The sequence below is a fragment of the Mauremys mutica genome, chromosome 1 (assembly GCF_020497125.1).
Source record: "Mauremys mutica isolate MM-2020 ecotype Southern chromosome 1, ASM2049712v1, whole genome shotgun sequence".
Taxonomy (NCBI): Eukaryota; Metazoa; Chordata; order Testudines; family Geoemydidae; genus Mauremys; species Mauremys mutica.
The window spans coordinates 355,625,223-355,639,868 of record NC_059072.1 but is presented as its reverse complement, the minus strand read 5'-3'; the positions used below and the strand labels follow the sequence as shown (position 1 = coordinate 355,639,868).

The 14,646-nt window shown below is 47.5% G+C and overlaps 1 protein-coding gene across 4 annotated transcripts in view; it reads left to right on the top strand.

Moving 5' to 3' along the window:
• ARRB1 (arrestin beta 1) overlaps positions 1 to 14,646 on the top strand; it is a 177,846-nt gene that overhangs the window by 118,856 nt on the left and 44,344 nt on the right. For all 4 annotated transcript variants that reach the window (XM_045022935.1, XM_045022912.1, XM_045022926.1 and 1 more), the window contains one exon: positions 8,115 to 8,175. In XM_045022935.1, the coding sequence (XP_044878870.1) occupies positions 8,115 to 8,175 (61 nt within the window). The remainder of the gene's footprint in view (positions 1 to 8,114; positions 8,176 to 14,646) is intronic.

Below are 14,646 nucleotides of genomic sequence, written 5' to 3'. Positions count from 1 at the left end.
GATCGGCAGCTGGGCGCTTGCTGCCAATCGGCTGCCCGGAGTCTGGGTGCCGCGCAGGGAAGGAAAACCTAGGTAATGAGAAGCAGGGGCCTCGTCAAGCTTGCCCGGGGTAGGGTTGCCAATTTTCTAATTGCAGAAAACCGAACGCCCCTCCCCCATTGCCCTGAGGCCCCACCCCTTCCTGAGGCCCCGCCCCCGCTCACTCCATCCCCCCTCCTTCCGTTAGGACCACACATTATCACAGCTGCAATGGGTCCATTAAAGGCCCACTCCTGAAGCCCAAGTACAAATCCACAGAGCACAGCCACAGAGCTGCACCTGTCCAGAGACCTATATCAATAAATCTGTAGAAACTGACTCCCACTCCTACATGCAGATACACACATGTATTCATGTGTGCACGTCTGGCATCCACTAACACATGTACTGCCACATCATTTAATATTACAATCGTTTAGTGCCTAGAGACCCAACTAAGATCAGGGCGCTAGGTGCTGGGCATACACATAAAAGGAGAGAGTCTGCAACAAAGAGTTTATAATGTCGCTAAACAAAGGAGGGGAGAAATGTGTGATACATCGGCTCTTCTGCAATTACTAGTCAACAACATTGACTTTTTAAGAAATAATACATTGCTTTTAGAGTCCCTGCCGCTTGTGTGGGACAGAAGTGCCCCCAGGACAGTTCAGGACAGGGTGACGGGGGAGTTTTAGCTGGGCAGAATGCAATTACCAGGGATGGAATTTTGTGGGAACAGATGGGTTACCCCTGCCCTACCCCGGGGACATTTTAATGATGTGCCAAGGGCTCTGTGAAGTCCTTTCAGCACATCGCTATCGCTGTTGATGTCACGTGATGTGGACAGCGCCCAGATACTAGGGTGACGGGCATCACTATGAAACCCTACGATAGACCGGGCCAGGGTGATTTGGCATCGTTTTCCATTGCGGCTAGAAGTGGAAGCACAGGTCCGAAGGCACCAAACCAAAGCACAAAGGAGATTTCCATATCGATCCCTCTGCACCGTAAGCATCAGGCCATCCCTGCAGGTCTCAGGGATCAGGGCGTGCACTGACAGGATCCCAGCCCTTCCTAGAGAAACGCTCCTCTCCCATCTCTCAGAGCTGCAGCACTTTAACCCTACCTTGGCTGCTTCCTCCCCCTGGGGTCCCTGTGACAGATGAACTGTTGGGAGCAAGAGATACAGCACACAGCCAACGTGATCAGGGCGCGGCTAGGTGCCTGGCTTACTAGTTGTTTGCTGTGTCCTAGTCCTTCCCATGTAGACGGACAATGGGTGAAAGATGCCATAGCCTGCGACACAAACAGTGGTGACTCATATTTCTTTCTTCAGCGCTGTGTGGGGAATTAGGCTTTCAGAACGTCTCATTTAAGCACACGATTGTCCTCCAGGCAGGACTTAGGGGCCAAACCGTGATAAGATCGGACACCGACAAATCAAGTGTAAACCACTGGATTTATTAGGGGTTTTGCAAATCTTATTTTAAAGCCATGTCAGATGGATGTAATATATAAAAAGTTGTGCTGCAGGATTCCAGATCATCTAAACGACCTTGTAAGCTATCTGATACCATCTGTCGGCAGCATGTACATCTCATAGTTCGTCTCAGAGAGTCCTCTGGACAGCCCTATTACACTGATTCAAATCTTCACCCTTCTGCTTTCCCTGCTTACGGGTTTCTTTTGGAGATGGAGCCAGAGAGACCCCACCTATGCAGACACCTCAAATAGAACTAACTGGGGTGACTGACTGACTTCCCGCGGGACGTTCCTTCGGCCACAGGGAGAACTAGAACTATGTAACACAGGCAAATAAAGACATGAGGAATCCAGCCTGATGCCCCAGCTAACCAAGTCGGCTGTGCCAAACAGAGGATTTTCTCAAGCTTGTTAACACATTTAAAATAAGCAGATTAATTTGAACTGGGTTCCTGGATGCACCTGACTGGATTCTGGCAGCAATCCCAGTCAGCTGTTTTTACCTTGTTGCTGTCTAGAAAACTATACGTTGGCTGATGATCATTGCTCTTGGGAATGCGAGCTCATGAGAGGAGAGTATCTGCCTAACTAAACTCCGAATAAATCCCAAATCAAGGCAACATTCAGCCCAAATGGGCAAGTTTTTCCTAGTTCTGGGGTGAAAGCATGAAGGACACAGAGCCTTTCAGATGTTTCTTGCTTGAAACCATAAATTTAATCCCTTGCACCCAAAACCTAACTTGGTGCAGGCCCAGAGTGTTATATTGATTTGCTTGATACTTACACTGCATTCAGCAAAGGCTTGGTAATGTAACGACTGCCATCTTGGCCATCACCAGAGATTGACCCTGAGAACGCCAGAGCTACGCAAATCTGCCTCTACAGCATGAGCCGAAGAACAAAGTCCTTAGCTGGGAGTTGTGGCAGCTTCACAGCCTGCGCAGACCAGGCGCGTGGGGGGGCGGGCAAAGGAGGAGGGGATTCATAACAAACGCTGATTTGCGGGTTGCCGTAGCATCAGGAAAGCTTTCGTCCAACGAAGCTTGAGTTTCAGGCGTGTATTACACCCGGGTCTCCCCTTTAGGAAATGATCAGGAGACCCAATGTGATGGAAACAGATACAGCTCTCTGATCCAGAGAGCATCCACCGTCCGGGGGTGGGAATTGGACTGAGCAGAGAGTAACTGAATATGGAGTTTTCTAGCTATCCTACCAGGCGAGAGCTGGACGATCCAGCTGCACTTAGGGACTGTTCCATGGAACAGATAGACACAGCAGCCAAAAGCAGGCACCATAATGGAAACAAGACCCAGGCACGAACTCATAAACAAGCTGTGATGTTTAATGGGGCTATCCTGTATATTAAAAGAAAATTGTTCAATAAATAACCAGGAGGAGCACTGGGAGAGACCTTCCCCAGTGTAGGGTCCTTTACCTCTGTGACGGGTTGGATCACGGGTTGGGAACTGCCAGCTGATGTGCTGAGACTACTTCTGCCCCTGCGTTCCCTGCCAGCTTGGGACCCCAGCACCCTGTCTTGCTGAGCCAGACACGCCCGTCTGCTCCAACACAGACCCAGGGTCTGAACCACGTGCCCCAAAGCTGCAGACTTAACTGAAAGCAGCTTACAGAAGTGTTCTTGTCTTTAGCACTCAGATGCCCAGCTCTCAGTGGGGTCCAAACCCCAAATAAATCCATTTTACCCTGTATAAAGCTTATCTAGGGTAAACTCATAAATTGTTTGCCCTCTGTAACACTGAGAGAGAGAGATGCACAGCTGTTCCCCCCCCCCCAGGTATTAATACATACTCTGAGTTAATAAGTAAAAAGTGATTTTATGAAATACAAAAAGTAGGATTTAAGTGGTTCCAAGTAGTAACAGACAGAACAAAGTATCAGAGGGGTAGCCGTGTTAGTCTGGTTCTGTAGAAGCAGCAAAGAGTCCTGTGGCACCTTATAGACTAACAGATGTTTTGCAGCATGAGCTTTCGTGGGTGAATACCCACTTCTTCAGATGCAAGTGCATCTGAAGAAGTGGGTATTCACCCACGAAAGCTCATGCTGCAAGACAGAACAAAGTGAATTACCAAGTAAAATAAAATAGAACATGCAAGTCTAAGAAAACTGAATACAAATAAAACCTCACCAGTTCCAATAAGCTTCCTTTTACAGACTATTCTCCTTCTAGTCTGGGTCCAGCAATCACTCACACCCCCTGTAGTTACTGTCCTTTGTTCCAGTTTCTTTCAGGTATCCTTGGGGGTGGAGGCTTAAATAGACTTTCTCTTGTGGGTGGAGACCCCCTCCTCTCTCCTATGCAAAGTCCAGCTCCAAGATGGAGTTTTGGAGTCACATGGGCAAGTCACATGTCCATGCATGACTCAGTTTTTACAGGCAGCAGCCCTGGCTTACCTGCTATCTTGAACCTCCTCATGTAGACTTCTTATCTGGATTGGAGCTCCCAAGATCCATTGTCCCTTAAGTGCTTCTTGATTGAGCACTTAATTTGCACATTCCTTTCTCAAGAAGCTGACCAAATGCTACTTAGAAATCAAGCAAGCATACAGCCAATATTCCTATTTTCAAGTACAAAAATGATACATGCATACAAATAGGAGGAATGTATTCAGTCGATCATACCCTTACATAAATAAGTTACATGGCATATGTAGCATAAAACATATTCCAGTTATATCATATATACATTCATAAACATAGTCCCATGAAGCCTTATGGGATACACTGTCACAACCTCTTCACAAAGCACTGAGGATTTTCTTTATAATGTCAATACTTGTCCTACTTAAGGACCCTAGTGGTGAAAATCTGGCAAACCCAGTAATTTTAATGGCTCATTCTTGGCCAATCCAGCCAAGTGAGGGACCTGGAGTCAACTATTTAGACCTGGATTAGACCATAAGAATGTCCATACTGGGTCAGACCAATGGTCCATCTAGCCCAATATCCTGCCTTTTGACAGTGGTTGGTGCCAGATGCTTCAGAGGGAATGAACAGAACTGGGCAATTTCAAGCCACACATCCCCTGTTGTCCTATCTCAGCTTCTGGCAGTTGGAGGTTTATGGACACCCAGAGCATGAAATTACATCCCTGACCCTGTTGGCTAATAGCTATTGATGGACCTCTCCTCCATGAACTTATCTAATTCTTTTTTAAACCCAGTTATACTTTTGGCCTTCATAACATCCTGTAGCAATGAGTTCCATAGGTTGACTGTGCGTTGTGTGAAGAAATACTTCCTTTTGTTTGTGTTAAACCTGCTGCCTCTAAATTTCATTGGGTGTCTCCTGGTTCTTTTGTTATGCAAAGGAGCAAATAACACTTCCTTATTCACTTTCTCCACACCAGTCAAAATTTTATAGACCTCTAGCATATCTCCTCTTAGTCGTCTTTTTTCTAAACTGAAGAATCCCAGTCTTTTTAATCTCTCTTTGAATGGAAACTATTTAATCTAATCACTAATCACTTTTTTCTAATTGTCTTTTTTGAGATGTGGTGACCCAAACTAATGCAGTATTCAAGGTGTGGGCGAACCATGGATTTATATAGTGGCATTATATTTTCTGTCTTATTATCTATCCCTTTCTTAATGAGTCCTAACACTGTTAGCTTTTTTTGATTGCAGCTGCACACTGAGCGGATGTTTTTAGAGAACTATCCACAACGAATCCAAGATCTCTTTCTTGCGTGGTAACAGCTAATTTAGACCCCATCACTTTGTATATATAGTTGGGATTATGTTTTCCAATGTGCATTACTTTGCATTTATCAACACTGAATTTCATCTGCTACTTTGTTGCCCAGTCACATAGATGCTGACTTCCCCTCTGCCCCCTGGGTGCTCGACCCTGGCCCCGCCCCTGCAGCACTCCTGCCCCAATTCCACCCTCTTCCCCCAAGGTTTTGCCCCTGCCCCACTTCTTTACCGCTTCCTCCCCCTCCGTCCCAGAAAGTGGCAGGCGAGAAGTGCTGGGAGGGGGAGGAACTCTAATTTTTCCCCATGTGTGCTCCAGCCCCGCAGCACCCGCAGAGTCGGTGCCTATGCCCAGTCACCCCGTTTTGTGAGATCCCTTTGTAACTCTTCAGTCAGCTTTGGACTTAACTATCTTGAGTAATTTTGTATCATCTGCAAATTTTGCCATTTCAGTCTTTACCCCTTTTTCCAGATCATTTCTGAATATGTTGAACAGCACTGGTGCCAGTACAGACCCCTGGGGGACACCACTATTTACCTTTCTCCATTCTGAAAACTGACTGTTTATTCCTACCCCTTTTTTCCTGTCTTTTAACCAGTTACTGATCCATGAGAGGACCTTCCCTCTTATCCCATGACAGCTTCCTTTGCCCAAGAGCCTTTGGTGAGGGGTCTTGTCAAAGGCTTTCTGAAAGTCCAAGTACACTGTATCCACCAGATCACTTACGGCCACATGTTTGACCCCCTGAAAGGATTCTAATAGATTGGTGAGGCATGATTTCCCTTTTCAAAAGTCCTGTTGACTCTTCCCCAACAAATCACATTTATCTATGTCTTATAATTTTGTTCTTTAAGATAGGTTCAACCAATTTGCCCACTACTGAAGTTAGACTTACCAGCTTGTAATTGCCTCTGGATCGCCTCTGGAGCCTTTTTTTAAAATCAGTGTCACATTAAAATCATCATCAATCATCTGGTACAGAGGCAGATTTAAGTGATAGGTTACATACCACAGTTAGTAACTCCACAATTTCATATCTGAGTTCTTTCAGGACTCTTAGGTGAATCCCATCTGGTCCTTGTGACTTATTACTGTTTAATTTATCAATTTGTTCCCAAACCTCCTCTAGTGACACCTCAATCTGGGACAGTTCCTCAGATTTGTCACCTAAAATGAATGGCTCAGCTATGGGAATCCCCCTCACATCCTCTGCAGTGAAGACAGAAGGAAAGAATTCATTTAGCTTCTCCGCAACAGCCTCATCTTCCTTGAGTGCTCCTTTAGAACCTCGATCATCCCGTGGCCCCACTGACTGTCTGGCCACCGTCCTGCTTCCGATGTACTTAACAGTTTTTTTATTGCTGTTAGTTTTTGTGTCCTTTGCTAGTTGTTCCTCGGGTTCTTTCTTGGCCTGTCTTATTAGATTTTTACTTGCCAAAGTTTATGCTCCTTTCTATTTTCCTCAGTAGGATTTGACTTCACATTTGTAAAGGCTGCATTTTTGCCTTTAACTGACTCTTTTTCTCTACTGGTTAGTCATGGTGGCATTTTTTGATCCTCTTGCTGATTTTCATTTGTTTGTTTCTTTTGTTTTTAATTTGGCATATTCCTTTAATTTGAGCCTCTATTGTGGTGTTTTTAAATAGTCTTCATGAAGTTTGCAAGCGTTTCACCCTTATGACTGTTCCTTTTCATGCTAATTTCCATTTAATTAGCTTCCTCTTTGTTTTGACGTTAAATGCTACCGTAGTGGGTTTGTTAGGCATTTCCCATCTACAAGAATGTTAAATTTAATTACATTATGGTTGCTATTATCGAGTGGCTCAGGTAAATTCACCACTTGGACCAAATTCTTTGCTCCATTCAGGACTAAATCAAGAATTGCCTCCCCCGTTGTGGGTTCCAGGACAAGCTGCAGAGGGGTGTAGATATATATATAGCACCTCCAGAGCTAGAGGAGCACAGTGGCTTCATTAGCAATGCTCCTTGTTGGTCATTCTAAAGCATCTATGACAAGCAGGGCAGTGAATGATCACTGATGGCCAAAGAGGCTAAAATCTATTAAAGAATTGTTACCAAAGTGCTGTTCCTAAAACTGGATACTGTGTCCCACCTCTCTGACCGACGATGGCCACCCCAGAGATCACATCTCATCACCGCACAGAATATGTCCTGACCCAGGACCCAGAGACAGCTATCCCAGAAATCACATCCCAACCCACGACCCCACAGACCACGTTCCTTCCCCCCTGCCCCAGAAACCATGGGCAGAGATCCTATCCTCTTGTGCCATCCCAGAGAACATGTCTCATCCATCAGAGAAGGCCCCATCTCATCACCCTAAAACCCAGAGACCACGGCCCATGTTACCAACCCTGTGGTTACAGGCTTGGAGCGCCACCATCCTGGAGACTTTACATATTCTGCTTTGGTGGAATTATAGCGCTGGTTCCCTTAATCCAAAGGTGAGCATTTTTAACACTTTAAAAGTACACCTCTACCCCTATATAATGCAACCCGATATAACACGAATTCGGATATAACGTGGTAAAGCAGTGCTCCGGCAGGGTGGGGCTGCGCACGCCGGTGGATCAAAGCAAGTTCGATATAACACGGTTTCACCTATAACGCGGTAAGAATTTTTGGCTCCCGAGGACAGCGTTATATCGAGGTAGAGGTGTACTCTAAATTCACCAATAAAAAGTAAACAATCCTAGAGGTTTTAACTGGAAGTGAACTGAAACCACACTGAAAATAATAGGCCTTATACCCCATGTTGTCGGCCTGGGAGCCACTGCCTTTGCCTCTCTTAAACACAAGCGGTGTTGAGGAAAGGTGAAATTACAACGATGCTTTGTCCTGCCTCTCATTCCCTTTGTGTTTATCTCTTCTCCTACCAGCTCACCGTCTACCTTGGGAAGAGGGACTTTGTCGACCACATAGATGTTGTGGATTCTGTTGGTAAGTCAGCGTTCGGTTTGGTTTAGTGCAATGTAACAGGGACTTGGTTGAATTCGCAGGGCAGACATGATGTTACTAGAATACGCTGTGTGCTGGTAGAAGGTACTTTTGCTTTGTATTAACTCCAAGTACAGCACGTCCAGAACTTTGTTCTTTCGTAACAGGTTTGCTGTACGTTCCAATTAGACATCACATTTAGAGGTTTTCCACAGGAGCATGTTCCCTCCGCTGCTAATGGGGTTTGTTCCAATGCCAATTTTAAGCATGAGGAGAGAATGTTCTCTCCTCTAACTGCTAAATGACTGGATTCTACGCTCCTGAGAGCTAGCAGTGTTGTTACGGTAGCACCCAGGGGCTCAGGATAATGGCCCCATTGGGCAGGATGGTGGCAGACAGTTCATGCCTCAGCGAGCTCCCATTATGACGCAGAGGCCAGATGCAAGTGGGTGTAGGTACTGGAAGGGGGATCAGGTCAGGTTAATAAGAACCTGCATTTGCACAGACTGGCATAGTGTCAGGTCGATTAAGTACTATTATTAAACACTTGAATTGCCATAAATAATAAGATCCAGATAAAACAATACAGTAGATAGGAGCAATCCCAGCTGGCTGGAGGCTTCACAAGAGGGTCTCCAGAGGGGTTTGGAATGAAACAGGGCTGCGGTTTATGGACTAGCCCTGGCCATAATGGTGCAGACTCCTAGTGTGGACATGCAGTGCCTGCATAAAGAGGGACCTGCAGCTCATGGCATATACATCCCCTTTGACCCCGCTTCAGTGCATCAGCGGCCTGGGTTTCCACCGCTGTGGCTGTATTGTTGTGGCGGCTCCGGCGGGGAGACGCCCGCTGCACACAAGCCCCCAGTGACCAGGCGTGCTCTCACTTATCAAAATCGGTGGCAAAACTCCCCATTACTGTGGTGTCTGCAGGACTGGGCCATCGGTCAATGCGGACGTGTGCTTCTGACCCAAACTCGGCAAGCAGAGACACCCAGGTTTGGAGATCGCTTCCTTTTGAACTCCCCTCCGGTTGGGAATGAGCTGGTTTCTGTGTGTCTAGGCCTTGCCAGCGCCAGGATAACGGTTGCACTAGCTCTGGGGGAGGTTTATTTCTGTTTCAGGCGTGAATTTCTGAAAGCGGTTTCTGATTTAATAAGAGGAGTTCTGGCTGTACATCCCCTGCAGCCTAGTGTCCCCTTTGGAAAACAACAACAAACTTGTCCTGTTTTGGGTGCAGCGACTATCTTTTATCAGGATCCCCGTGAGGGCTTGTCGTGTGTGCAGCTCACGTGCATGCGGCGCACTATCGGGATTATAACACAGCACACAGCCCCTGGGGCTGAAGTGAGCTCCTGGGAGGGTTTGACACAACGGGATTCTGATTTGTCGAGAGGGAACTAGTCCAACTCCGTTCCCAGCAGAGGTCCCGGGTTACATTGGGAGATCATTTCCCAGGATTTTACTTCGTATTATTTATTATTTGCATTGAAGTTGCACCCAGAAGCCCCAGCTGAATCATAGAATCAGAGAAGATCAGGGTTGGAAGGGACCTCAGGAGGTATCTAGTCCAACCCCCTGCTCAAAGCAGGACCAACCCCAACAAAATCATCCCAGCCAGGGCTTCATCAAGCCGGGCCTTAAAAACCGGAGATTCCATCACCTCCCTAGGTAACCCATTCCAGTGCTTCACCACCCTCCTAGTGAAAAAAGTTTTCCTAATATCCAGCCTAAACCTCCCCCACTGCAACTTGAGACTATTTCTCCTTGTTCTGTCATCTGCCACCACTGAGAACAGCCGAGCTCCGTCCTCTTTGGAACCCCCCTTCAGGTAGTTGAAGGCTGCCATCAAATCCCCCCTCAGTCTTCTGTTCTGCAGACTAAATAAGCCCAGTTCCCTCAGCCTCTCCTGGTAAGTCATGTGTCCCAGCCCCCTAATAATTTTCGTTGCCCTCCGCTGGACTCTCTCCAATTTGTCCACATCCCTTCTGTTGTGGGGGGACCAAAACTGGACGCAATACTCCAAATGTGGCCTCATCAGTGCCCGAGAGGGGAATGATCACATCCCTTGATCTGCTGGCAACGCTCCTACTAATGCAGCCCAATATGCCATTAGCCTTCTTGGCAACAAGGGCACACTGCTGACTCCTATCCAGCTTCTCGTCCACTGAAATCCCCAGGTTGGAGATTGGAGGTGCATTGTGCCAAGCACTAGACACACACGTAATAAGGCAGCCCGTGCCCCAAAGAGCTTAACATCGAACCAGACCCCAGCCCTGTTATCCTCTCATTTCCCAGCTTGGGGACTGAGCACAGAGAGATCCAGGGATTTGCCCAAGGTCCCACAGGGAGTTTGTGACAGCCGGGGATTGAACCCGCCTCCCCCGAGCCGGTGCTACAAGCCCAGCCTTCCTACTCATGCTCCTGGGTAACATTTTCAGAAGTGACTTAGGCACCTATGTCTTTTGAAAGACCACATAGTCACTTCTGAAAATCTTCCCCCTGCTGCTGCTCTCTCTCACTCGTCTCTGTCTGGGCCTGATCCAAACCCCACTGACGTCCCTGGGAGCCTTCCACTCCCTTCGCTGGGCGTCGGGTCAGGCTGTCTGAGAATGGGAGGCACCAATGGAGAGACTGTATCTGTAAAAGTGCCAGGCAGGGAGGAGCGGCTGGCTTGGATTGCAAATCCAGCTCAGCTCAGCAGTAACCAAAACCTGTTACTGTCTGAGGGCAATTAAGAACATAACAGCCACACTGGGTCACACCAAAGGTCCATCTAGGCCAGTGTCCTGTCTTCCAACAGGGCCAATGCCAAGTGCCCCAGAGGGAATGAACAGAACAGGGAATCATCAAGTGATCCATCCCCTGTCGCCCATTCCCAGCTTCTGGCAAACACAGGCTAGGGACACCATCCCTGCCCATCCTGGCTAATAGCCATTGATGGACCTATCCTCCATGAATGTATCTAGCTCTTTTTTCACCCTGTTAGTGTCTTGGCCTTCACAATATCCTCTGGCAAGGAGTTCCACAGGTTGACACTGAAATTTTGTAATTCCCTTGTCATAAGAATTTTGCATTACAAAACCCAGCCCATAGTGGTACGGGATGGGGTGGTCCAGAGAGTCTGAACTAGAGTGACCACTGAGGGAATATTTCCATCAAGGAAACAATAGGCAACAGTTTGGAATTGGCCTGACTGAGGCTGAGTAGGCAGAGAGCTGGGAGCAGTGGTCTCTTGCTATGTGGCTGAGGTGTAGCAGGGCCCGGGATATCGTGTTTGGACCTTGGTACCAGGTTGGCAGAACTATATTGCCGAATGGGTGGGCGTGCAGAGAAGAGCAGCAGAAAGGATCAGGAGAAAGGAGGGCTCCATTTATAAGGAGGTGCCATAGGGTGACTGGCCCCTTGAAGGGTAAATGGGGCCAGCCCTACCTGTCCCATAATTAGTGGCCTTCCAGCTTAAGCGGGCAGGACTAATAGGGTCTGATGACAGCCAGTAAAACACCTGATCAGAAAGACTTAAGGGAGCCCAGAAGACAAGCAGAAGAGGAGCCCAGGGGACTGGACTCGGAGCTGCCCAGCTGGTGGGGTGAGCCGCATGAATCCCTGAGAGACGGAGCACCCTAGTGATGGGGAAACTGAGGCAGGCTGCTGCAGAGCCACCCGAGGCCACAAGGGGGTGCTCGGCAGGTGGCTGCCGGGCCATGGGAGGACAGATTAAAAGAGCTGAAATGTGCAGGCTGGCAAAGTGACCGCTAAGGTGGGGCAGCGCAAGTGTCCAAATACTTGAAGCAGGAAGAGGGGAGAATGACTGAGGGTGGTACCTGAAGGCAGAGCTAAGACAAGCAGGTGAAATTAAGGCCCAGGTTCAGCAAAGCGCTTAGACGCCTGCTTGAAATTAATGGGACTTAAAGCACATGCTTAAAGTCAGGCACATGCTTAAGTGGGTTGCTACATCTGAGCTTCAGAAAGGGAAGATGGTGGCTGAATATCAGGCAAAACCTTTGTGTGACGCTCCTCACCACTCCCTGCCCTTAGCGCAAAGGCACCTCGTCTGTGCCTGCCGTGAGTCAGCTCCCTGAAACCACCAGCCTCCGGCAGCACAAGCCCTGCCTGCAGGCCCCTGCAGGCCTCGCCCTCTCTGTACCGGGCAATGAATGGCACACGCCAACGCCCGCGGCCTCGTTCCCTGCAGTGCCCAGCCCCCCTCACTGGACACTCACAGGACTGCCAGGCCGGCTGTTCCCAAAGGAACAGGACATGCCAGCTTGTCAGATTCAACCCGGGACCGGCACTTTGCTCCACACCACAGCCCTGAGCTAGACGCAGAGTGAAAACCAGAATAAGTTTATTGTCGAAGACCAGAGATTCAGGAGCTAGTGCATGAGGATGTTGGAAACCAATGGTTACATCTCAAACAAAAACATGCTTTCACTATCCGGTTACCCTCCTGTCGAAAGACATTTGCTCCTCCAGAGTCCTCTTCAGGGTTTTCAACCAAGGCTGGCTGAGACTCTGGTTTCATGAATGCAAACGCACCGTGCCTTTACTTCCGAGGTGCTGGATCAAGGGGTGTCTCTTTGCCTTCTAGAAATATCCCCCCAAAGTCATTGTCTTTGCTCAGACACAGGATAACCTCACGTGGCTTGTTCCTTTTTCTTTGTGCTCCTTCCCTGTGGGCTTCACATCTCTGTTAACATTTGATTTTGTATCTAAACAGGCATCCACTAAAAACACTGGGCTTCCTGTGCTTCTTTTAAATCCCGACCAAGAGAGAGACATTTCTGGAGGAAACCCTGGGTTTTCACCTGTGCTAGTGACTAATACTTCGGTACAGACATTAAACATGTATTTTCAGGATATATACGTAGCTCTTTCCACGGTAACTTTCAGAGTCAAGTTAGCCCGTTTCTCTGGAGACGCTTCCCGTCCCGTCACCAATACCTGGGAATGTGTACTAGAGTCAATTTCTAATGATCATTATTTTTTTTATTATGCACTTAGCTTCCCCGGGTTAATTACCCAGAGTAGCAGAGAGCCTTGCGTCTCCATTCTCTCTCCTCTTGCACATGGTGGCTTTTTAAATATTTAATTACAGTCCTGCCTTTGATTACTTTAGCTAGGAAAAAAAAAGGCTTTTCAAATTGCTAATTTCTCCTCCCTGGGAATTCGTAAACCTGACTCATCCACGCGTCGAATCCAACATAACGTAATCCAATTTAACTTTTGCTGATACAGATTCTTCTGCTTTGGTTTCATGTAGCTTCCCCCTGCCCTTACCCCCAACAAACTAATTAACAACAGCACATGGCTGTCACGGATTGGAGCACATGGGCTTTGCAGATTGACATGTTTGTTTGCTTTTATTCATGTGCGTTGCAACACTTTCCTAGAATGGGAATGGAGGTATCTACAGCATCTCCTGGTGGTGGGCATCAGCCGTTCCCCGCCGTGTCCATAGTCACCTCCTCCGTCAGCAGCATAAACTGTAGTACAGACAAAACTACACAGGATCTTTTCAGGGGGCAAGACAAAGATGCCACATTTATTATGATAACAATTTGATTTATGACCAATAACTAATATTTTAATCCTTATACACACATTATACCTAATACCTACACACACACACACACACACACACACCAGATGTTCTGCAGCTGCTGCATAGTTACCAGTCCTGAACATAGCTTGAGTTCGTGGCTTGAGTTTGCAGCTTGGGTTCGTAGCTTGTGGTGGCGAACTGGCCAGGAAAGCCGGGCACAAGGATGAGCTGGGTCTCTGTTGGGCCTGCACTGATGCCCTTCCATGTTGGCAGCAGAATGTTACCCTCCAAAGTCTCCCATCTCACCCATCCTTTTTGTAGGCTTTAGTTTGAATTCAGAGTCTATAGGTCTTGCTGTGTCACGCTGCCTCTGGGTTTGGTGATTGATCACCCGTCAATTGCAGGTGTGACTTTCAGCCTGGGACCTGGCTTTGATCTTCCTTCTATTGCACCTTTTCTTTTTAGGGTGGACTCTTCTTACTTTGTTAGGGCTCTTGTCTGCATCTTCAGCCGGTGGGGTTTGAACTTTATTTCATCAGGACAGGCTGGGGCTGGAGGTTGATTCCATCATCCATATATACCTCAGTCACACATCTAAACTAAACTAATAAGATTACAGCAGGGTTTGCAAAAATGAAGGTTGGAGGAAGCTTTTACAAAATGGAGTGAGCGTTTTAAAATGGGGTTTGAATTACAATATGGCAAACAGTGAACAGAAGTTACAATATAGACAAGTGTAGTGGATGGTGAACAGAAGTTACATTAATAAAGTGAACAATTAAAAACAATGTCATTGATCAGTTCTACAAAACACGCATAGGACTTTACAGACATGCCAGGCTGTGATCCTGCCCCAAGGAGTTGGCAGTCCTGCTGGGTAAAGTGCTTAGTACACCTGCTCGAAGCAGCAAGCCCTATGGCTGAGATTT